Source organism: Lissotriton vulgaris, chromosome 5 (genome assembly GCF_964263255.1).
Source record: "Lissotriton vulgaris chromosome 5, aLisVul1.2, whole genome shotgun sequence".
Taxonomy (NCBI): domain Eukaryota; kingdom Metazoa; phylum Chordata; class Amphibia; order Caudata; family Salamandridae; genus Lissotriton; species Lissotriton vulgaris.
Genome location: NC_141693.1, coordinates 482002245 through 482027288, shown reverse-complemented (window position 1 = coordinate 482027288; position 25044 = coordinate 482002245). Strand labels below are relative to the sequence as shown.

Here is a 25044-nt window from a genome sequence, read left to right as displayed (position 1 = left end):
AATATCTGTCTTGTAAAGTAGTCCTGTTGTTTGCAGTAACCTCCACAAGAATGGTTGGAGAGTTGCAGGTAATAGTTTTATGAACAATCCCGAAATGCATTCCGAAAGTACAGACATGTTTCCAATCTCTATCAACGAGTTTTTTGTTTTTTTTAAATGACAGAGAGGACTCTCCACTCCAAGCCAAGACCAAAAAAAAGCAACAAAATTATTTGTAAAAGATTAGGGAATTTTCTAAATCAAGGCAAATCTTCCTTGCGTTTGCTCAATATATCGAAATATTAGGTCTTGTCTAAAGAAGAGTTGGCTTGCAGGATAGGGGCAGCCTTTATGACGTGTCATGAAAATCTGCATGACTTGTATGAAGAAAAGTGAGTTACAGTGATGGCTGCAGTCTATGTATACTTCCCTTTGGAGGATATTTGCAGGATATCAACTTGGCCCACAATGCATTCTCTTACCTTGCAGTACTGCCTGGGTGTAGACATAGTTTTCACGTTCCGCTGGTGTCTTTGGATTACTGCTTTCTTTTCATGATTGAAGCACTGAATCTAAAAAATTTCAAAAGCTGGAGAAGGAAACGTTATTTACCTGAAACTATTCTACTTTAGTTTCATAGATCCCAGGAAGCCCACCCTCCTCCCAGTTTATAAGGTCATTCCTGTTCATGTCACGCTTTAATTTGACTCTCAAATTCTGACAATATTAAAGCCTCTGTGGTGAGTTAAGCTCATAGCCTCAACTTCATTGGCAGAGCTTGAGTTATATAATGAGATCGGCCGGCAACTCTATACATTGTTACAGGGGCGGCCTTAGGCATGTGCAAGCTGTGCACATGCACAGGGCCACCAAACCCCAGGGGCCGCCACGCCAATATATATACCTTATTATAATAATCCTCTGAGGATGGATACATATTTGCGTGGCGGCCCCTGGAAGAGATTTGGCGGCCTCCAGCTCTGTTCCACTTCCAAAAACCCTGACCCCCCCTCTTTACTGGCCTCCGCGCCTGCGTTCCTCCGGGGGCCCCCGACCTACGCTCCCTGCCCAGGGCCGCCATGAGCCTAGAGCTGCCCCTGATTGTTAATCCTGTCACAGAAGTTTAACTTTATGAGGGAGGAGTCCAGATTTGATGGGGAATAGTTCAAGTGTATGACACGATGGAAGATGCTAAAGATCAGGAACTCAGTACAGCTTCTTCTATGTCCGCAGAGAAATTATCAGTGGTTAAGATTAGCTCAGGCACATCCACCACATTTTGTTTGCTTTTCTCTGTTGACATGTGTTCTGTTGTTGACTCTAAATCAGTATTACAATTATCTTGATCACAATGTTTTCTTAAATGTATTTTTGTTGTTTATTTTTCCCTCAAATGGTTGTTTTTTCATAAAGCTGAGCTAGACCAGGAGTTTTCTCACTTACTCTGTGTTTGTTCCTCTCCCGTCTAGGTTCTGAACCCCTTCTACATCTTCCAGGTGTTCAGCATTTGCCTGTGGATGGCAGACCGATATTACTACTATGCATGCTGCATTCTTGTCATTTCTGCCATATCAATAGGGCTGTCACTGTATGAAACCAGAAAGGTGAGATCACGGTTTGGAGATCTGATGAGCACTTTTTTTTTCATTTTCAGCGCTTTTAGATTCTTGTTTTTTTAAGCAATTACAATAATATTGAACTTTATCTATTTGAGAACACAAAATATGTAGAGGGTACAGTAACTTGAGCAGATTGAACAAGCATGTAATGACATTTTATTTTTCTCTAAACTGCTGTTTATTGAAAGGGACTCCTGCATGAGCACAGTCCATTCCTCTTAGTTGAAATTGATTATTCTATGATTATTGATATTTTCACAAGATTTTCTGGCTTTTTGCTAGGAGCTAAGTATTTAAACATGCATACATGTTTTCTTAATGTTTGATTCAGAAAAAAAGTGCTTGCCTTTCCTGATTGGCTGACGCTGACACTATTGTTGATTTTGTGTTCCTTACGCCTCAGGCCCTGCTTGTCCTTAGCAACAGGGTTTTTATGGATTTCACATCATATGAAGCAAAGAAAAAGAAAATGCAACAGGCAATTTTTACTTTCTAAATCATCATTTTAGTGTAGTCCCAATTGTACGGGGTCATGCAGGACCTACGACGATTACAGATAACATATACTCTGGGTCTAGTGGCTGACTGACTCTGTACACCCCCGTCGCATATATTAGCCTATGGTTCACATTAGCTAGCTCGCAGTGCCAATAGAATCTCCTGTTATCACAGAAATTCGTTTTTGTAAGCTTGGAACACAATAACCTCAGACTCATGAAAACAATATATTACTTTTCACCCAATCGTTCGTGCTTGCTTGTTTCTGCTCTCAGAGAGACACAGAGAAGAAACAGTCGAACATGTTTACAATAAGAATTTATTGTACAGTAGTTTTTCTCATGTGAATAAGTGTGCTGTTACGACTGTACCGCAGTAACAGAGATATAGAACCAGAAGTACAGTGAAAAAAAAGGAATAGTATTGTTCTACCATTTTGCAACAGTCATGTACCTATACATGAATATAGAATGCATTTATAAAATAAAGTGCGCACTCCTAAGATGCCTGACTAGATGTACCTAAGTGTACCTAGCATGTGAGTAGGTGCTATATAGCCTAAGCCTAAAAGCCAAGAATCCCGCTAGGCTTTAGTCAAACCCCCATACCTGAATAGTGAGAGTGTGGGACTTTGTCCTGGATTTGAGTTGGACACCCTGCAAGGGATGGTTAGACCACTGTCAGATGGAGCTATGGTATGCCAGAGCCGCAGCATCTCTGGTCAGTGCGTCGGCCTTGAAGTCTCGGGTCCCTCCTGCTTACTGATAGCAAGAGGTGCTATATTCATACAGTCTATGTACGTGTGTTACCCATTGTTCAGTATGAGGATGACGTTTGAGGATTAAACCTTGTGCGTCGATGGGAGAGGCGAAGTGTACCTCCTGGAGAGTGTACTCATTAATTATTCATATGTGCTAGGGATGACGTCTTAGCAGTATCGATTGGGCAGAACCCACCCTCATCATGAACTAGGTGAAAGTTTTAGTCCATAAAAGGCTGCAGACCTTATAAGGCGGTATGTCCATACAAGGCAGTCTTTCCTTATTTGGAGTTATGTCCTTATAAGGCTCGTTCATATGAAATGACTGGAGCTGATGTAGGGAAAGTGTACAATGTTCCCTGGACCTATATTAGGTTACCAATATGAGATATAACACCCAGTCCACCTAATACTTTACACAAAAAATAATACACATTTTCGAAATACACATTGATAAGTGTCAGTGCATAAAATTATCAAGCAGTCATTTAAAAGTTTAAAAATGTTAACATTTTCATTTAAAAACAGTTTAAAAAACGAGGAAAAAGTTTCTTTGGTAGTGTTTGATATTGTGGTAAAATTCCTCAAATCACAGTTTTAAATGAGTTCGATCATACAAGTTGAACTACTGTAAGCATACTTAAAAAGCCATGGACTGAGATAGATAATGTCAATTTGAAAAAAAAACTTTTGAGAGTAAACAAAGCGAAAGGAAAAGTTCCATATTTGTGCCCAGCACATGGTGAGCCAGATTTAGATTAAATGTCCTAGTTGGGAGACATAAATTGTCGCTGCCTGCTGTTGTAGGGGACAAACATTGTTGTACCTCGCATAACACGTCAAGTGTGCATAGACGTAACTCCTCGTTACCAACAGCTTGCATTTCGGCGCCCGCTTCTGAATTCGAAACCTCGGTGTCAATGTTGGAGATGAAATTTAATTCAGTCGAAAAAGGCACCTGTGCTTACTCAAGGAAGGCATGCGTCAAGATGGGAATACGCTGCGGACAGAGTAGAGCATGGGACCATAGTGGTTCCAGCCTGGAGTCTAAGTCCACTGGCGTCTCCGCCAGAGGTGTCAGACAGATGTCCAATTCTTGACTTCTTCAGTCTGCTTTAGATGGACATTTGTTTTGTCCTGGATTCATTCAGATCCTGTAAAACAGACAAATGATCATGGATATCAAATGGATTTTCATCTTCCACTGCGCCTTCACAATCAAGATCAGGTACCCACATTTGTGTCCCAAAGAGGACCTCATATGGAGTGACTCCCCCTAGATAGCTTGGCTGGTTGTTTAATGCCCGCAGTACCCCTTAAAGGTGTGTGTCCTAACTACCACCCTTGCCTAATACCCTAGCTGTTAAAGATTGCTTTAAGTCCCGTTTTTTTCTCTCCACAACAGAATTTCCCTCAGGATGATATGGAGATGAGAACAGCAATGCTACACCCACTATTTCCATGGCCTCTTTGGAAGCCTGAGAGCTAAACGCAGGGCTGCGGTCAGAGTGTAACGTGCTAACTGCGTATGTACCAATAAAGACTCACAAATCTTTTATTACAGTTCGAGCATCAGCAGAACGCTGGGGCCATACCCATAAGAATCTTGAGCAGGAATCCACTGCTACCATGATATATCTGTAAGCCCCGTCCGTTTGTAAGTGGCCGTGGTGGTCCAAGTACACACATGCAATAGGTTTGTCTGACTTCAGTAATGGCGTCTGTGCCGGGAGTGCAGCGGTTGAGCCTTTCACCGGGCAGTACATCTCAACCATAACTATGGTTACATCTTTTTACAAAAGCTGCAGATGTGTTGAATATGTAGCTCCAGAAGTTTCTGGCGTTATGTTAATGTTCAAGTGTGTTGTCATTACATATATTTAGGAACATTTTATAACTTGTATCCCCACTAGCACTCCTAATATTGCATACTACTTCATAAAAGTGCTCCTCTATTGTTTATTTGTATAACTAATTCTAGTGTTTGGTTACATATAAAGAACAGATTTCAAGTCGGTAGTCGATAGGTAAGTTTTCTTTATTTGTTTGGTTCAAGAACAATTTCTTCAATGCGGAGTCCTTCCTCTTGTTCTGCGGTTGTGACTGTTAATGGCTTTGCTTTCAACTGTGGGGATTAAGCATATTGAACCACAAAGAGGAAGAAAGGGTTTCTCAGCCTTCCAACTTGAAGTAATTTTCTGTGGTGTATTTGAAGTTAGTGCCATGAACTCAGTAGTTTAATTTTACTAATAGAGATCGGTGTTCTGGGTTAGAAAGTTCAGAGAAAAATGTATGACAGAGAGAGGCTTAGTCCTGGCTACATAAATAATGACAAGATCGTGTGAAATCTAGTTCTAGTAAAAAAACTGAGGTTGGGCAGAAGATCGGCATGGCATTAATAGTAGTATCACTAGCATTTGCATTACACTAAAAAGGCGGGCTCCACGGAGCTCGTTAAAGAAATCATAATTAAGGCCTTTGGTTTTATGCCGGGGCTTCAGTATTCTACTGAGCACCACACAGGAATCCCTGCCCTGCCAGTTCAACAAACCAGCACTCCCATCCCTAGTTTTACTTACCTATTTGTAACTTCTGAAGAGGGTCCCATGAGTCCCGGCAGAACACGACGTGCAGCAATAACGCTCAACACCATGTTCAGAGCTGCGTATGCCAGTAATGCTGAGGCTACGTCTGTAAAAGCACGTACGTACGCACGTATGGCGGCAGTGCGCTCTTGGGTCAAACCATGTTCCCGGATTATGCAGGTGACATTTTTAACTCCCCATACGTTGTGCTGCGGCTGGAATAAGCTTCTTGCTGCATTCAGGCCGGGCTGAACGCTATCTTTCCCAAATCGTGCACCCCGCCCGTGGCTACTCATAACGGCGCACAGGATAGCAGCGGCGCACAGTTTAGGAACCACTGCTCTAGTGGTTTTAAAGTTCCGTTCTCGACAGACATGGTGTTTAAGACATGGAATAACTATCCAAGGAAATTTAGAAAAGGTTTTGTGCAAAGGTTTTATGCACAATTTGGGAAATTTTCCTTTCAAGCTTGATTAACCACCAGCCAATACATAGGATATCTTGCCTACTCAGATGAGGCAGAGTTTTTTCCCACCTACTCCAGACGTCTCTGGGCTTTGTTAGTAGGGTCTCTGAGAATTAGCACGACTGGGCTACTCAGATTCTACTGTTGAGTAAGTGCGCCATGTATTTTACCACGTTGGGCAAACTATGTTTGGCACGTTGTTTGCCATTAGACCACGTTGGGCGCCATGTAGTGTAGTCCCAATAGTACATGCAGGACCTACGATGATTACGGATAACAAATACTGTGGGTCTGGTGGCAGACTGACTCTGTACACCCCCGCCGCATATATTAGCCTATGGTTCGCATTAGCTAGCTCGCAGTGCCACTAGAATCTCCTGTTATCAGAGAGATTAGTTTTTGCAACTTTAGAACACAATAACCTCAGACTCGTGGAAACAATATATTACTTTTCACCCATTGGCCTGTGTTGCTTGTTTTTGCTCTCAGAGAGATACAGAGAAGAAACAGTTGAACGTGTTAATAATAAGAATGTATTGTACAGTTGTTCTTCTCATACAGAATAAGTGCTCTGTTACAACTATAACACAGTAACAGAGATATAGAACCAGCAGTACAGTGAATAAAAAGGAATAGTATTGTTCTACCATTTTGCAACAGTCATGACCCTATACATTAATATAGAATGCATTTATAAAATAAAGTTCGTACTCCTAAGATGCCTGACTAGATGTACCTAGCATGTGAGTAGGTGCTATATAGCCTAAGCCTAAGAGCCAAGAATCCTGCTAGGCTTTAGTCAAACGCCCATACCTGAATAGTGAGAGTTGGGACTTCGTCCTGGACTTGACTTGGACACCCCGCAAGGGATGGTTAGACCACTGTCAGCTGGAGCGATGGCATGCTGGAGCCGCAGTGTCTCTGGTCAGTGTGTCGGCCTTGAAGTCTCAGTCCATCCTGCTTACTGATAGCAAGAGGTGCTGTATTTATACAGTCTATGTACATGTGTTACCCATTGTTCAGTAGTATGAGGATGACGTTTGGAGATTAAACCTTGTGAGTCGATGGGAGAGGTGAAGAGTACCTCCTGGTGTCAGGGACTTTGATTTTAAAAGTCCACTTAGTGTTCCCCGGGAGCAGTACCCAAAAGCCCACCTTCCAGCAGCTTCGACTCTGCACTTTTAGAAAGTCACGCAGAGGGTCAAAGTGGCTAGACGAGGGGAGGTAAGGGAGGGTACTGCGGGGAGGGAGATCTGGAACGAGAAAAAACACTGGAACACTCAAACTCCTGTGTACTCCAGCTAGAAACTAAACTGTACTATTGTTCTGCACCTAGGAGAAATATCAGGTTAAATAAACATTATGAATCTTAGCATTACTTAGAATAAGGCAACATGACTTCTGTTTTCCTATCCTGTATACACGCGATTACCTCGTTCCAGTTTTATCTGAAGAACAGCATAAAATATATATATACATATAGATATATCACATTCTACCCTTGCATTGGTTTCATGCAAAGATACCCTGAGTTTAACTGACTGTTTTGAAATCAGGCTCAAAAGATTTGTAGTGGTTAATGTTCTTATATCACAGGTACAACAGATAACTTCACAAGAGATAACGTTTCAAGAATCATCTGAGGCAAGCGCTAGCAAGGTTAATACTGTTAACACCACAGTTTAGCTTGTCGAACAAAAGATTCTATTGTAATTAGGCCTTCCGTCGAGTTCAGCGCAGAGAAGCTTTCACTATGAGATCGAGTTTGTTATGCCACTCAAAATGCGCTGCCAACAAGGATCCGAAATATTCAGGACTAAAGGTACTTGGAATCACTAATCAAGAAAACGCTGAAGAATGGCACGACGAGATGAATAGCCGGGACTTCCGACGCTCGTGCTTCAAAAAAAGAAAAGGGTACGTCCTACCTGCTTTCTAGCAAGCGGAGATTCGTGGTAGATTACTACCATTTCTCAGGAACTGCGGACCTTTACAGGAACAACTGCGGGGCTCCTCTGAAGACCGGAAACAGCTGCAAGATTCTTCCGAAGAGCGGACTCGAACCGAAGGCGACGTGTCCCAGGAACCAGCAAGAATAATCCGCACGGATTCCAGGGCGTGGCTGCTTAAATACTCCTGGAAGCAGGTACGGAAGCTGCAAAGGGAAAAAGGACTACAACAGCAAAACTTCGAGAAGCCAGAAGCCCAATAGGAATTCAACAAGCATTGGCACATTAACCAAGACGCTACCTACGTAAAGCCAGTCACTAAACAAGCATTGGCAATAAACGGAGAGCAACCAGCATTGACAATAAATTAAGAACAAGCATTGGTACATACACCCTAGGGCCTTGCTGCCATAGTAATAGTACGAACAAGCATTGGTAAATGTAGGTAACAGTGTAACAAAGGTTGAATAGCAAAGCATTGGTACATGTAGGTAACAAAGGTTGGATCCAGATAACAGTTAGCAAAGGTTGGATCCTGACAGTGCCCCCCAACAAAAATGGGGACACCCATTCTTCGAGGATCAGAAACGGACATTCGGATGCCTAGCATGGAAATCACGCACCAACCGAGGAGCATGAACATCGTCCTTGGACACCCAAGAATCCTCCTCAGGACCATAACCCTTCCATGATAGTAAATACCAAAGTTTTCCTCTGATGCGCTTACAGTCTTTCACACAACGCACCTCAAATTCCTCCTGATCCCTCACGAGCACAGCAGGAGGGCGAGTTCTTTTTTTAGGGGTTGCCTTTTTCAACAGTGAGACATGGAAAACTGGGTAGATTTTCATGTCCTTTGGAAGAAGTAATCTGTACGACACAGGGTTCACACACTGAACAATTTTGTAGGGACCAATAAATTTTGGATGAAATTTGTAACGTTTTCTGAACTGGAAATTCTTCGTAGAGAGCCATACCATATTCCCTACCTGGAGGTCAGGCCCCTTTTGTCTCTTCCTGTCTGCAAACCTTTTGTATGAAGCTTTGGCTTTCAAAACATTCTTTCATAAGACCTGAGTGATTCTTTTCATCTCATGGAAATGTGCATTTAAAGATGGAACATTAGTTTTCTCACTAGCTAACAGCAACGGTGTAAAATGAGGATGATAACCATACACAGCAAAGAATGGCGACAGACCTGTGGAAGCATTCTGTAGATTGTTGTACGCAAACTCTGCTTCCCACAAGAGAGTCAACCAAGAGCCCTGCTTTTTGAACAGGAAACATCTTAAGTACTGTTTGAGAATCTGATTCACCCTTTCTGTTTGTCCGTCAGATTCTGGATGGAAACTAGTGGAAGTGTTACTTTTAATGTTAAGAGCTTTACACCAGCCCTTCCAAAATTGAGAGATGAATTGCGGACCACGATCGGATGTGATAGATCTGGGAAGTCCGTGCAAACGTACTATGTGTTGTAAAATGAGTTGCACTAGTTGGGAAGAAGAGGGGAGTTTGTTGCAAGCGATGAAGTGTGCCATTTTAGATAAGCGATCCACTACAACCAGAATGGTAGTCATTCCCTGATCCTCTGGTAAGTCAGTAATGAAATCCATTGCGATGTCCTCCCAGACTTGGGTTGGAGTTGGAAGAGGAAGCAAAAGGCCTTTTTTGCGCCCATGTTCCCCCTTGGCTTGAGCACAAACATCACAGGCCTGAACAAATGAGATCACATCTTTTTTCCAAGTCGGCCACCAGAAATTTCTTTGAACCAAATCCTTAGTCTTTGTGATGCCAGGATGACCTGCCAATTGACTGATATGACACCAATGCAAAACCTGGGACTGTAATTTTTTGGTTGGAACAAACAAGAGGCCTGAGAAAAAGGGCAGATTTTGATGGATAGTTCTGTGAGGCCCTTCTTGTACCCAAGTCAGTAGTTTAGGAATCGGCATTGCTTGTCTTATTTGTAGGAAGAAGACATCTGACATTGTAGCACCAATAATTTGGCTACTAGAAAGCATGCTCGTAGGTTTGAGAGTTTGAGAAGAGTCTTCAGGTTTGCAGTCATAACGTGACAAAGAATCTGCTTTGTTGTTTTTTGTGCCAGGTCTAAAAGTTATGACAAAATCAAATTCTGCAAAGAATAGTGTCCAACGAAGTTGCCTAGGGGTCAAAGCTTTGGCACATCTCAGAAACTGAAGATTGCGATGATCTGTGTATACAGTCACAGTATGTTTGGCCCCTAGTAAGTAATGACGCCATTCCTTGAAAGCATAACGTATGGCTAAGAGTTCTTTCTCTGCTATAGTGTAGTTAGTTTCTGCTGGGAGAAATTTTCTGGAAAGAAAGGCAATGGGATGGAGTTCATTAGTTTTTGAGTCATTTTGTGACAAAATAGCTCCTATGGCGGAATCAGAAGCATCAGCTTCCACTATAAAAGGTAACTCTGTATCCGGATGTCGTAGAACAGGTGCTTGGGTGAAGGTCTTTTTGAGAGACTGAAAGGAAGACTCTGCATTTGTGGTCCAAATGAATTTCACATCTTTTCTTAGTAATTGAGTCAAGGGAGTAGCCAGAGTTGAAAAGTTTTTTATAAAACGACGATAAAAGTTAGCAAATCCAAGAAAACGTTGAATGTCTTTCACTGTGGTTGGGGTGGGCCAATCAAGAATCGCTTGAATTTTTCTAGGAGCCATAGTGATACCAGAAGGAGAAAGAATGAAACCCAGGAACTCAACCTTCGTAGTGTGAAATTCACATTTGGACAGTTTACAAAATAAGCCATGGGTTCTCAGGGTGGTTAAAATAGTTTTGACATGTTGTATATGTTCTTCAGTTGAAGATGAAAAAATTAGTAGATCGTCAATGTATGCAATGACGAATCTGTCTAGAAAATCCCAAAGGACATCGTTAATAAAAAATTGAAAAGCGGCTGGAGCATTGCATAAGCCGAATGGCATTACATTATACTCAAACAGCCCGAAGCGAGTTCTGAAGGCCGTCTTCCACTCATCTCCAGGTCGAATACGGACTAAGTGGTAGGCACCTCGCAAATCAAGCTTCGTAAAAATTGAAGCAGACCGCACTTGATCAAGGAGTACAGGAATCAATGGTAATGGGTACCGATTTTTGATAGTAATATCGTTGAGTGCCCTGTAATCGATACAAGTGCGTAATTCTCCATTACTCTTAGGTACAAAGAAGAGTGGGGAGGCTGCAGGAGATTTGGAGGGTCGAATAAAACCATTTTTCAGGAACTTGTCCAGATATTCACGAAGATGTTTGTTTTCCAATTCAGTTAAAGCGTAGATCCTACTACAGGGAATTTTAGCCCCAGGTACCAGATCAATAGCACAATCATAGTCCCTATGTGGTGGTAGCGTTTCGGCTTTTTGTTCGCAAAAGACATCTGCAAAATTTTCGTAAACCGGGGGTAGAACGATGTTCTGTTCAGCAGCTGTGGAAACATAAAGGGCAGAGGCAGTATGAAGGATGGCACTCGGAGATTTTTGTAAAGTCTGCTCAGGATTAAAACATTCTGTCTTACACCACGGGGAAGTGAATTCAATAGAGCGTTTTACCCAATCGATGGTAGGGTTATGCTGAGTTAACCATGGGATGCCTAGGATAACCCCGAATTGAGGTGCATCGATAACATCAAAGGAAATGGTTTCTTGGTGTTTTCTGACTCCAGAATCACAAATCATTGATAAGGAACGGGTACAGTGAGTGATCATTCCTGAAGTTAGCTGAGTGCCGTCGACTGCGTAAACGATTTCTGGTTTTGCTTTTGCAAGTGTTGGTATGTTAGTCTTTGAAATAAACTTGGAATCAATGAAATTTCCGGTAGCACCAGAGTCAATCATAACGGCAGCCATGATCTGTTTCTGGTCTGGTAGAATTAAAAGAACGTTTAAAGTCAGATGAGGGACAGTTAACTGTAGGGTGTTTGCTATTGATTGTTCAGGAGGAAGTTGCCAACTCGAAAAAGTCTCCTGATCCAGATTCGAGTTCTCTAGTTTTCCGACTTGTTTTCCTTCTTGTCTCGTGACCAAGAGTTTTTAGGTTTCAGAGAACATTCTCTAACGAAATGACCCTTCTTTCCACAGTAAAGGCAAAGACCATTCTTTCGTCGGGCTTCCTTTTCTTCAGACGTAAGAGGTTTTCTCAAGCTTCCGATTTCCATTGGTTCTACAGGTTCTTGAGGATTGGAAAAGGATCTGTCCTTTGTCCTAGAAAAGATTCGGGAATCTGTTCTTTTTTTTTTCACCTTTTCGGTCGGCTACTCGATGATCCAAACGGAGGCTGAGCGCAATTAAGTCGGCACATGTTCGGGGTTGTGGGTCAATGGGAGCTATAAGGTCCTTTAACTCATCCCTTAGTCCCTGATAATATAGGGCAGCTCTTTTAGCCTCTGGCCAATCGGTCTCAGCCACTAGACGATTGAACTGAGTAAGGTAATGCACTAGATCTTTATTTCCTTGTTTTAGTTCCAAAAGTTCTCGGTCTGCTGATCCAGTGATTGTGCGCCTATCAAAGACTCTTTCGAACTCTCGCTTAAACTGTACCCAATTATACAACAAAGGATCATCTGATTGAACTAAGGGGACCGCCCACATTGCTGCGTCTCCACTTAAAAAGGAAATCAGAAAGGCGATTCTGGATTGGGCATCAGGAAACGAGGTTGGCTTGACCATAAAGTGTAACTGAACCTGGGTCATGAAGGTCTGGAATTTACTTGGTTCCCCAGCAAACCTCTCTGGCTGTGCCAAAGGAACGGTCATAGGAACAGTTACTGAGACAGATGGAGAAGAATTGGACGCATTTGTTTGAGGCAGAACTGAGGACGGTACTGAGTCTAAGCGTGACTGTAAATGTGTAACTTTATTAGCTAAAGCAGCAGTTTCATGTCTACTAGCGGTCAGGTCCTTCTGCAAATTCCCTATCAAGGTACATAGGTCATTCATAGTGGCCATTTTGAGTACTGCTCGGGAGGAACAAAATTTGTGGGCGGATTATTCTGTCAGGGACTTTGATTTTAAAAGTCCACTTAGTGTTCCCCGGGAGCAGTACCCAAAAGCCCACCTTCCAGCAGCTTCGACTCTGCACTTTTAGAAAGTCACGCAGAGGGTCAAAGTGGCTAGACGAGGGGAGGTAAGGGAGGGTACTGCGGGGAGGGAGATCTGGAACGAGAAAAAACACTGGAACACTCGAACTCCTGTGTACTCCAGCTAGAAACTAAACTGTACTATTGTTCTGCACCTAGGAGAAATATCAGGTTAAATAAACATTATGAATCTTAGCATTACTTAGAATAAGGCAACATGACTTCTGTTTTCCTATCCTGTATACACGCGATTACCTCGTTCCAGTTTTATCTGAAGAACAGCATAAAATATATATATACATATAGATATATCACATTCTACCCTTGCATTGGTTTCATGCAAAGATACCCTGAGTTTAACTGACTGTTTTGAAATCAGGCTCAAAAGATTTGTAGTGGTTAATGTTCTTATATCACAGGTACAACAGATAACTTCACAAGAGATAACGTTTCAAGAATCATCTGAGGCAAGCGCTAGCAAGGTTAATACTGTTAACACCACAGTTTAGCTTGTCGAACAAAAGATTCTATTGTAATTAGGCCTTCCGTCGAGTTCAGCGCAGAGAAGCTTTCACTATGAGATCGAGTTTGTTATGCCACTCAAAATGCGCTGCCAACAAGGATCCGAAATATTCAGGACTAAAGGTACTTGGAATCACTAATCAAGAAAACGCTGAAGAATGGCACGACGAGATGAATAGCCGGGACTTCCGACGCTCGTGCTTCAAAAAAAGAAAAGGGTACGTCCTACCTGCTTTCTAGCAAGCGGAGATTCGTGGTAGATTACTACCATTTCTCAGGAACTGCGGACCTTTACAGGAACAACTGCGGGGCTCCTCTGAAGACCGGAAACAGCTGCAAGATTCTTCCGAAGAGCGGACTCGAACCGAAGGCGACGTGTCCCAGGAACCGGCAAGAATAATCCGCACGGATTCCAGGGCGTGGCTGCTTAAATACTCCTGGAAGCAGGTACGGAAGCTGCAAAGGGAAAAAGGACTACAACAGCAAAACTTCGAGAAGCCAGAAGCCCAATAGGAATTCAACAAGCATTGGCACATTAACCAAGACGCTACCTACGTAAAGCCAGTCACTAAACAAGCATTGGCAATAAACGGAGAGCAACCAGCATTGACAATAAATTAAGAACAAGCATTGGTACATACACCCTAGGGCCTTGCTGCCATAGTAATAGTACGAACAAGCATTGGTAAATGTAGGTAACAGTGTAACAAAGGTTGAATAGCAAAGCATTGGTACATGTAGGTAACAAAGGTTGGATCCAGATAACAGTTAGCAAAGGTTGGATCCTGACACCTGGAGAGTGCACTCATTAATTATTCATATGTGCTAAGGATGACGTCTTAGCAGTATCGATCAAGAAGAGCCAACCCTCGTAATGAACTGGGTGTAGGAGAGTAGGGTCTTATTTCAATGGTTACCCCCACTTTTTGCTGTGTTTCACTGGCTTTTCGACTTTAGTCTGACTGTGGCCCTGCTAATCAGGACCACAGCCTAGCTGTTCTCTCTCAAATGTTTTTTTTTTTTTTGGGAACCTTTATTATTACTTCAAGCAATTACAAGCATGGGCCTACAACCACCCCGGCCGGCCGCTAGTCAAAACATAAGTACAGCAGAGCAATGTGAAAAGTTATAGCAGTTCGAAAACCGGGGTCCAACAAATGTCAAGGATATGACTTGTATTCAAGCATACTGACCGGAATTCAGGATTATGAAGGTTCATTTTTCAGTAAAGAAAAACTAAGAATAAATGCCATACGGTCATGCATGGTCCCACAATAACAAACGTGAATCAGGATATCCGCAACTAGCACAAATACAAATGAAATATTGGGGGTAAGATACGCAAGTCAGGATAAATGTAAGCACAAACCCGTTCCGTAGCGAGCTGAACCCCACCCCTCAAAATGAAACATACCGTAGGAAACAAGAAGAACGACGACACTAAAAAGGAAGAAAGACTAAAGGGCCATAGAAACAAATAACGGACAAAATAACAAACCCCATCCCCCTACCCCCCACCCCCCACCCTGCACCCCTGCAGAAGGCCACGGCCACCCCACCCCCCCCCCCCACCCCCCCCCAGCAGCGTGCCTGTCGCCCTAACGGAGACCCGAAATATAGAAAAAGAGGAGAAAGAAGAAGAGAAGAAAAAAGTGGAGAAGGGCCCTCGATCTTGCCACCCGGCTGCCCCCCCCACCCCCACCCCCGCGCCCAGTAAACATCCTAATAGCAAGATCAGAATATCCATGGAAAACATCAATCACCGACCACACCAGCAATATAATCCCCGCCGAATGTCCCCCAATCACCGTCAGCCAACAATAAGTCCACTGGATTCTGGACGGTATCACTCCTGGCCTTGTCTATCAATATCAATAGGACCAACATACCTCCACTTATCAATCGGCATACAGAGCGGCGTGGAGGGTCCAAGTGATCCGGGCGGACCAGGCTGAGTTATCGCTTCATGGGACTTCAGCAACCAAAACCCAGCCGAACATGTATGGCGGAAAGCCATTTGTGTCGATATCGACCCAGAAAACATCCTCAAGTCCGAACACAGTTTCACCATGCAAGGAGAGAGAGTCACACAATCCGGCAAGCGCCGAAACGTCGCCGGGGCAGCCAAAAAAATAGATTGGCGTTGTTTCCCCAGCCGCCAATTAGACCTGTGCCCCGACGAGACATTCGCATGTACAACAGATCTGTCCAGGGCGATCACTTGAGCCTGGTCTTTCAGCGTCTCCATGAACCTAGGCGTAGCTGGAGCACTCTTCATGGACATAGAGGCGGGCATGTCGGCACTCCATTGAGATCGAATCAGGGTCTCATGCAGGGTCGTCAGAGCAGCCAATATATCTTTGGACGTGGGCTCCTTCTCGCGCCGCCAGTCCCCTGATCTCACCCGCACGGCAGCTGTTCGACCTGGATGTGGTCTGCAGAAGAGGGTGCCGGCCGCCATCTTAGCTGATCCGGCCTCGTCCTTCTTCACCTCACCTCAGGGACCGGGCCCCGAACCAGGGGGCTACAGGATTCACAGCGGGGACTCAGAAAGTCAAGGCAGGCTCCCCGGAGAAGAGTCACCAAGGGGCTAAACAAAATCTCTGTCGCTCCCCGGGAGCCGCCCGCTGATTCCGGGGGTAGTCCTTGATTATGCCCGGGCACAAAACTGGGAAGGGGGGCCAGATATCGTGCACTCCCCTCGACCCTGCTTTGCCACGCATCCCCACGAGGCACTCCGCTAGGTGGACTGGGTCGTCACTGTCGCCATCGGCCCATCAATTCTCCGGCGCCCTTCTGCCGACTCTTCACCTCCACCAGTGGCCGCTGTTGTCGCAGTCGCGGCCGGCTGCTCCTCTCACTCGACACCCCGGTCCCAGCTCCGCGAGGGCCGCAAAACAGTCGGGGACATTTCTCCGGGTCTGCCGCACGTAGAAGCCTCAGGAGCAGACGGTAAGTGAAAGTTCTCCTTCGCCTACTTAAATATGCCGTTACGGCTCAGGATAATTGCCAGGATGTATGCGCGGGGTGAGAGGGCTCGCGGAGCCGAGCGTCTATGCGGCCATCTTGGTCGCTGGCTTGGCTCCTCCCTGTTCTCTCTCTAAATTGATTCCATGTACATTAGATACATACCAGATTGGTTACTAAGTTACCTTGTGAGCCCCTAGTATATGGCACCTTAGGTACCAAGGCCATAGGTACCCCAGAAGCCTACCAGGAGTAGAAGCATGTATTATTCCACCCCTGGGAAGCCTTCCAAAATGGCACCACGGATCTGCACTTGCAGCCTGGGTAATGTGGTGTAAGCACCCCTTACTGGGGTATAGGATACCTATATCCACCATTTAAAACAGACACATATTAGCCTACTAGCAGCCCGTCCCAACGTTGTCCGGGTATGAATTGCTGCCGGCCAGTATGATATTGTTTTGTAGGATTTCGTTTTGATAGCATTTCTTATCTGTGACAGGCCTGTGAAACATTCCGATTCACAGTGCACTGCTGATGCACTTAAGAGTGAGCGTTCAGTAGTGTGTGAACTCGAGTTTCCCTACTTTATTTTTCCTTGCAACATTATATAGCGCGAACTCGACAACATGGCATGAGCACAATTTACATTACAGAAGAACACATTCATTTGTGGTAGGCACGGGGAGACAAAGCGTTTTGCCTCGAATCACAGGATGTTGAGCTAATGCCGAGATTCGAACGTAGCTCCCCAGCTCTAAAGTTAGCAATTCTAGAACTTGTTGTGGGAGGTGTGTCTAAAAGTGTATGTCGGTGCTGGCCATCAAGGAGAGAGACCTGTGCATTTTTCAAATGGGTGGTGAAAAAATATGAGTATGTTGCTGGAGATGTGGGCCGCCGTGCAACCAATGTACTTACCGGGGGAGGGTAAACACCCATTGTTCCGCAACTTTCTTTCCGCATACCATCACTCCGCATACTTTCATTACGAAAGTACCATGACTCCGCAATGCCATTATAACGCATGGCATTACATTTTATATGCTTTTACCACACATACATTCACAACGAAATTTGTTGTAAATGCATGCATGGTAAAAGCATGTTTTTTTTAAAATGTTTGGATAGCTAAGTATGGGTATAGGGGTATATGTTTTGGGGTACTGAGGTATATGTTTTTGGGTGTTTGGGTATTTTAAGGGTTCAGATATAGTTTTGGGTATTTTAAGGGTTCAGATATAGTTTTGGGTTATGGGGTACAGGGGTAGTTTTAGGGATAGGTATGGGTTTTGGCTACAGGAGTATTTTTAGGGTTCAGGGCTAGGTTTGGGTTTTGGCGTATAGGGGTATTTTTAGGGTTTTGGGGTAGGTTTGGGTTTTGGGGTACAGGGGTATTTTAAGGGTTCAGGGCTAGTTTTGGGGTACATGGGTATTTTTAGGGTTCAGGGCTAGGTTTGGATTTTGGGGTACAGAGGTATTTTAGGGTTCAGGGGTAGGTTTGGGTTTTGGGGTACAGGGTTATTTTTAGGGTTCAGGGCTAGGTTTGGGTTTTGGGGTACAGGTGTATTTTTAGGGTTCAGGGGTAGGTTTGGGTTTTGGGGTACAGGGGTATTTTAAGGGTTCAGGGCTAGGTTTGTGTTTTGGGGTACAGGGGTATTTTAGGGTTCAGGGGTAGGTTTGGGTTTTGGGGTACAGTGGTATTTTTAGGGTTCAGTGTTAGGTTTGGGTTTTGGGGTACAGGGGTATTTTTAGAGTTCAGGGGTAGGTTTGGGTTTTGAGGTACAGGGGTATTTATGGGAATCAGGGCTAGGTTTGGGTTTTGGGTTACAGGGGTATTTTTAGGCTTTAGGGATAGGTTTGGGTTTTGGGTTAAAGGGTATATTTATAGGGTTAAGATGGGTTAGTGTTTAAGGGTGTTGGGGTATTTTAGGGAGTAAGGGTGGATTATGATTATGGGGTGCAGGGGTATTTAAAGGGAGCAGGGTGGGATTAGCACACGATATGAGACATGGCATGAAGGGCGGAACGTACCACACGCCCCAGCGTTTGTCACGCCCCCAGCACAGCGCAGACACGCCCATAAGGGACTTCTTTGCTGGCACGCTTCTTTCACCTTTTAAATGTATATGGTGGGCGTCTGCATAGCCTATGTCCTTCTACTGCAACTGCCCTTTCCAACGCTGTATTGGATGTTGTGATTGGTGCTGTGATTCCTGAGATTACCCGCCTCAAAGGTTTGGTCTCTCTCTTTATTATATTAGTATGGATAAGTCACTCCTATGGCAGGCCTTGACAATCCTGAAGGCAGAGCGCTTGGTTTTGTGTGAGAGGGTGCCTTTGCATGAGCTGAGCCCCTCTGCAGCTTTCGGAATCCCTTCCTTGTTGCTGTTCTGTGATATGGCCATACTATATACTCTTAAGTGCATTACAATCCTTGCGGTTAATGCTAACTTTGGTTTGGCTTTATCAAAACATGTTGTGTTTGGTTCAAACACTTTGGAATACTATCCCCGCCGCCAGTTCTGGCGGTGGCGGTAGCATTCCGCCCTTCTAGATGGAGAAGACATGTACACACTGGTATACCCGGTGTTTTACAGCGCCTCAGCATCACAAAATGGATGCTGCTGCCACAGACACGAGTCTGACCTCCTGCTGCTGTACGAAACTCCGGCAAGGGAGGCCTGGACAATAGGTTTCCTGTCCAGGGAGGTGCCAGCACGTCCCCAGACAGGCTTTAGTGTATTGGGGCAGGGTGGGTTGCATTCAGTGAATGCTTTTGTGACACTGCCTGGAGCACACAAGGTGCTCCATTTATTTCCCAGTTCAAACCGGTTGCTGGGGCACTCAACCCCAGCTCTGGCGTGAAACTGGACAAAGGGGAAGGGGTTTAACCACCCCCTCCCCAGGTCCTCCCATAGGTGGGACCCTAGAGTAGTCCATCCCCTAAACTTAGTAAAAGTATAGGACCCCAGTGCCTAGGACTTTAGATTACCCTGGACAAAACTCTGAAGACGAAATCCTGGACCTTCGACATTCCATATCGATTGGAAGACAGAAGAAATCTCCCTTGGGGTCAAGGAGTGACCTTCCTGTTCAAACAGGCACCTAAGGGCATCTTGCCGGTCTGCATTTTCGAGGCTCCGGCCGGATCCCGAAGAATCTGCGACACAGGACACAGACTTCCAGACATCTCTGAGGCCGACATGAGATCCCAGCAAAGCTGAGACTTGCAGCCGTCACGAGAGACGTGGGACCAGAACTCCTGGACATCCTATAATTTTGCAACTGCACCTACTTCCCGAAGTTGTGCATTGGGCTATTTGTTGCCCTTGCCCCGAGCACTTTTTGCAGCGAAGCTGAGAGGCCTGCGCTCCACGAGTGTTCCTCGAGTCCCCTTTCTTCACTCCAGCTCGAGGCTCCTTCGCGATCTCTAGACCTTTGGCTAGTGGGTCCCCACGAAGGTCAATCCTTTGTTTCTTGGGCTTTCCTGGTTGCTCCAGACGTGCCCTGACTCCCCTCCAAAGGGTGAGTCCCTTAGACCTTGCTGGTCTGCACCGAAGCCAATCTTGTCATCTTGCGTGGTTGCCAAGGCTTGTTGGGTCCAATCCGGATACCGACGCTGCAGCACTCGACATCCTTTGTGGGACAGCTCGAACCCAGCTCCTGGTTGTCGTCGACGCCTCCTGGTCCTCGTGGCTGAAGAGTCAAGCTTCACCTACTTCACCATAAAGCACCCGCATCGGCTGGCATCTTCCTGTCGCCATCCTGGTCACTGGCTAGTGACCCAGTCTCTGTCTCCTCTGCTTTCAGGTTCTTCAGATCTCCGATCCACCCTTGGATCCACCTGGACACTTTTCCTCTGGTCGCCTGCTGCACTTCTTCACTGCTCTACATTGGAATCAACGACGAAACCCGACACCAAAAGACACCTAGGCACCCGGCTTCCCTGTGTGAGGTAACACGAGTACTCCGGTGCTCCTGTGGGTCTTGACTCTCAAAGTGTCTAAGTCTAAAGGGATTCCATCGTAGTTCACTCCGAAGTGTCCTTAATCTTTAAAATTGTAACTTGCTTTTCCTCCATAGAAGTCAATGGAGATTCGCACGCGTCCCCCGTGGGTCTCCTGCATCCATACCTTGGGTGGTTCCTGGTTGCCCCAGCGGTTCTACAGGCCCTAGCCCTCACTTCTATCACTCATGTGGTTCTTATGCCACTATTTTAGTATATGGTTTGTGAGAACCCTGGGGCTTAACGTATACTATGTGCTATTTAAAGTTCTTGTCTTGTATTTGGCCTCTAGCCTCATAAAGAGACTAGAGGGGTTGTGTTTAGAATAAATACATATATATTTGATATATACCTTGTGTGGTGTGCTTTCATTTGATCATTCAAGAGATTATAGACTGGTAAAACAAGCTGCTTTACATTCCTGCAAGACTTAGCCTGAAGGCTGCTCTCCACAGCTACCACTAGGAGTGCTTTCTATAAAGGTTGTCTTAAACCTACCATCAATAAGGGTCGTTTGGACTGGTGCAAGGTGCCCACTAGAATAGTGGACATCATATGCCAGGCCAACTTCTCACACTAGGTGAAAGGTTTAGTCCATAAAAGGCTGCAGACCTTATAAGGCGTTATGTCCATACAAGGTAGTCTTTCCTTATTTGGAGTTATGTCCTTATAAGGCTCGTTCATATGAAATGATGGGAGCTGATGTAGGGAAAGTGTACAATGTTCCCTGGACCTATATGAGGGTACTGATATGAGATATAACACTCCTTTCTGTAGTTTCTCATGAAGTGTCATATTGTGTGTCCTTTTGACACACCTTGAATTCCGTGCTTCTATAGATGTTCAAGAATTGTGTAAAGGGTTGGATGTAATTGGATGGAAGAAAAGCATATTTCCTTCTGACCACACTCGTCCTATTGCGGATGTCTTGTTAAGTGTTTATTCAAAACTCTTTTTCACAACGTTTCAACAAGCTGTTACACTTTTTTCCCAACGTACTTGTCCCATAAAAACAGAGTAGCAATAGAAACAAGCAAAGACAAAGCCAATACACCTCTACTCTACAACATCGACTTGTTGCCTTTGCCAAAGCTTTGTACCAAGTAGATGACAATGGCTGGCACTAATGCAATGTATTTTTTTTATAAAAGCAAACTAATTCCAAAATGGCTGCAGAAGTTCATGTATGAGTCTTGGCATGTGCATGCATGGTGTTCATTTTAATTTTATATTCTAACGGGTGACTCTTAGAACAGTAAATTAAAATATTCAAATAATGAATTGAAATTGTTTGCCAATTGTGAAAATAAGATGCAAACTACCAGGCCATACTTTGGAGCTGTCATTCCCTCATTACAAAATTCAAAGAAAGAAAATACAGGAAACTTAGATCAGAGCAGGAGCATCTGGCAGTGGGGGAGTCCAGAGAAGGCTGCCCGGGTGGAAGTGGAGAAGGAGGAGAAAGCATAATGCACGCAGTCTGGCATACTTTGCAGCTGACTGACCCACGTGAAAGAAAATAAATGAAACAAAATTAAAAAGAACATGAGGAAAGGAGACGAAAAATTGTGGATAGGGGAGCAAGGACATGCACTTCATTGGAGTGGTTAAGAGAAAATAAAAATGAAATCCCACTGGCATGCAGTGGAAGGACACAACCCATCCAGACAGAATATTGTGAAACCAATATGATGTGTGTGGGACAAACACAAAAATGGGGAGGACAGCCTTCGAATCAAGAGGAGACGACTGAAAGAAGTATCTAATCAGGAGCAAGGAGCTGACCCAAAGTTCACTCTAAGTGTATATACTGGTTATTGGAAACAATAGGTTCTTAGCATGTGTGGCTGTAGAAACCCAAGCTGTTTACTCCTGCTAGCTAATGTTGGACTCTGACATTACAACTTGTTTTTTTCCAAGAAATGTCTAGTCTGGGTATGTGATCTGATTCCTCACTTAGTCCATGACTCCACCCTAGATTTTTTGTTTCCCCATTGGGGGTCAAACATGTACATCAAGGGCTTGTAGACCAACGTGTATCCTCTCAGTGTTTTCGGGCCCAAGTGCTCAACTCTTCAAACTAAAGACCATCACTAATGGATTGATTTTGCTGGCTAATAAACCGCCTGACCTTCTTAACCAGTGGTGGTCGTCGTTCCTCACCTTCCCCAATCTGCAATTTTTAGGGCATTACTTCAGAAAATGCATAGAGGAATGTGGTAATGAAACGCAACCTTTCAATTCTGCCCCAGGAATAATGCTGACTGAACACCCTTGTTAGACCAGCGTGACATTTGCATTCTCTGTCTTTCCCCTCACAACAACGTTGCCTCCTACAAATTGTAGCTCAACCTACATACAAAAAGATGCTCAGGTATCGAAGGGGGACGTAGGATGAACTGGAAGATGCAGCAGTGAGCTTCCTCCAAAAACCCAAACATCTTTGTAAACACTACCCTCTCACCAATGAGGAAGAAGAAGTGGGTGCCTGTGAAGTCCCAGCAGCTCAGTGTGTGTCTAGTCCAGAGACGCTGTCAAGTCGAAGAAGAGGAACAAGATGGGGCCTTCTCGATTTCAAAATGAGCAAGCACTCGATCAGAGAAGCCTCTGGGTCAAGCAAAAAACATCAGAGCTTCTCCCGTTGACCCTTTATGGTCAGGTTCGCTCAGACTCCCTGATGGTCCATACAGCACATAACTTTGCCTCTCCATTGGTGACAGGTGATGATCCCTCACCAGACAGAGAGAAAGCACCTCGATGCAGCAGGAAAGTGCACAGTGGTGGGGAAGTGACTCATTGGCATTTCACCAATTCATTGGCCTGCTGTCAAGGTACTACTAGCTTCAGTGGGAGGAAATTGAGTTGCTGGGACTGCACCTCCCAGAAACCCTTAGGAAAGGGGGGAGAGAGCTTGTAGCTGAAGTGATGATTCCCTCAAATGCGAGTATCTATAGTGCACTCGATGAACGGGAAACTGCTTCCTGGGCAGGGGAGCCCTTCTCACATGCTGCAGGGAAATTGGGTCCTGTCGACATACCCACTACATAGTTCATTGCCAATTCACAGGCACTCCTCAGTCACTGTGACCTATTCCAGTGGGAGGAAATGGAAGACCTGCTACAGCACCTGGAGGAACAATATCTAAAACCTGGATGTGAAAATTGTGGATTGGGAAAAATTATTTTGATGTAGACAAACTTTTTTTGGGATACAGCAGATAACAACAGCATCACCTCTCAGCATCATGCTTGGTTCCATATGGGTTATATCCAGAAATACAGTAATGTCTTCAAGATGTGCCTTTCAGTGATGAGCATTTGCTTGGCATACCTGTCGTTGAGGCATTGGGTGAACCTTTAAAGGCATATATTTTCATTTTTCAAGTGCCTGACAGATGTTCTGTATCTTGCAGGATACATTAATTCTGACTGTGCCTTCTAGTTACGGATGAGCTCACTAGCCCTTGTACACAGAGGAATAGAACAATTAGGATATAGGTCTCTTTGACCTCATATTGTTGAATTTTAATCAAAAGACCTACAGTTTTGAGCAGCACTGTGCTGGGCCCAGAATCTGGAATGTTTTAGGTTCTCTTTTTAAGATTTATAGCATTTTACTTAATTGAATACATGGGCAGTAATACTTTAAATTATGCAGATTCCAGTATTGTCTACCCCTGAACCCTAAAAATACACCTGTACCCCAAAACCCAAACCTAGCCCTGAACCCTAAAAATAACCCTGTACCCCAAAACCCAAACCTAGCCCTGAACCCTTAAAATACCCCTATACCCCAAAACCCAAACCTACCCCAAAACCCTAAAAATACCCATATACCCCAAAACCCAAACCTAGCCCTGAACCCTAAAAATACTCCTGTACCCAAAACCCATACCTATCCCTAAAACTACCCCTGTACCCCATAACCCAAAACTATATCTGAACCCTTAAAATACCCAAACACCCCAAAACCTATACCCCTAGACCCATACTTACCTATCCAAACATTTAAAAAAAACATGCTTTTACCATTCATGCATTTACAACGAATTTCGTTGTAAATGTATGCGTAGTAAAAGCATATAAAATGTAATGCCATGCATTATAATGGCATTGCGGAGTCATGGTACTTTCGTAATGAAAGTATGCGGAGTGATGGTATGTGGAAAGAAAGTTGTGGAACAATGGGTGTTTACCCTCCCCCGGTAAGTACATTGGTTGCACGGTGGCCCACATCTCCAGCAACATACTCATATTTTTTCACCACCCATTTGAAAAATGCACAGGTCTCTCTCCTTGATGGGCAGCACCGACATACACTTTTAGACACACCTCCCGCCACAAGTTCTAGAATTGCTAACTTTAGAGCTGGGGAGCTACGTTCGAATCTCGGCATTAGCTCAACATCCTGTCATTCAAGGCAAATCGATTTGTCTCCCCGTGCCTACCACAAATGAATGTGTTCTTCTGTAATGTAAATTGTGCTCATGCCATGTCGAGTTCGCGCTATATAATATTGCAAGGAAAAATAAAGTAGGGAAACTCGAGTTCACACACTACTGAACGCGCACTCTTAAGTGCATCAGC

The 25044-nt window shown here is 44.4% G+C and overlaps 1 protein-coding gene across 5 annotated transcripts in view; it reads left to right on the top strand.

Moving 5' to 3' along the window:
• The window catches only part of ATP13A2 (ATPase cation transporting 13A2), an 831233-nt gene that overhangs the window by 556808 nt on the left and 249381 nt on the right, over positions 1-25044 (top strand). For all 5 annotated transcript variants that reach the window (XM_086921931.1, XM_086921933.1, XM_086921932.1 and 2 more), the window contains one exon: positions 1449-1583. In XM_086921931.1, coding sequence (XP_086778057.1) covers positions 1449-1583 — 135 coding nt within the window. The remainder of the gene's footprint in view (positions 1-1448; positions 1584-25044) is intronic.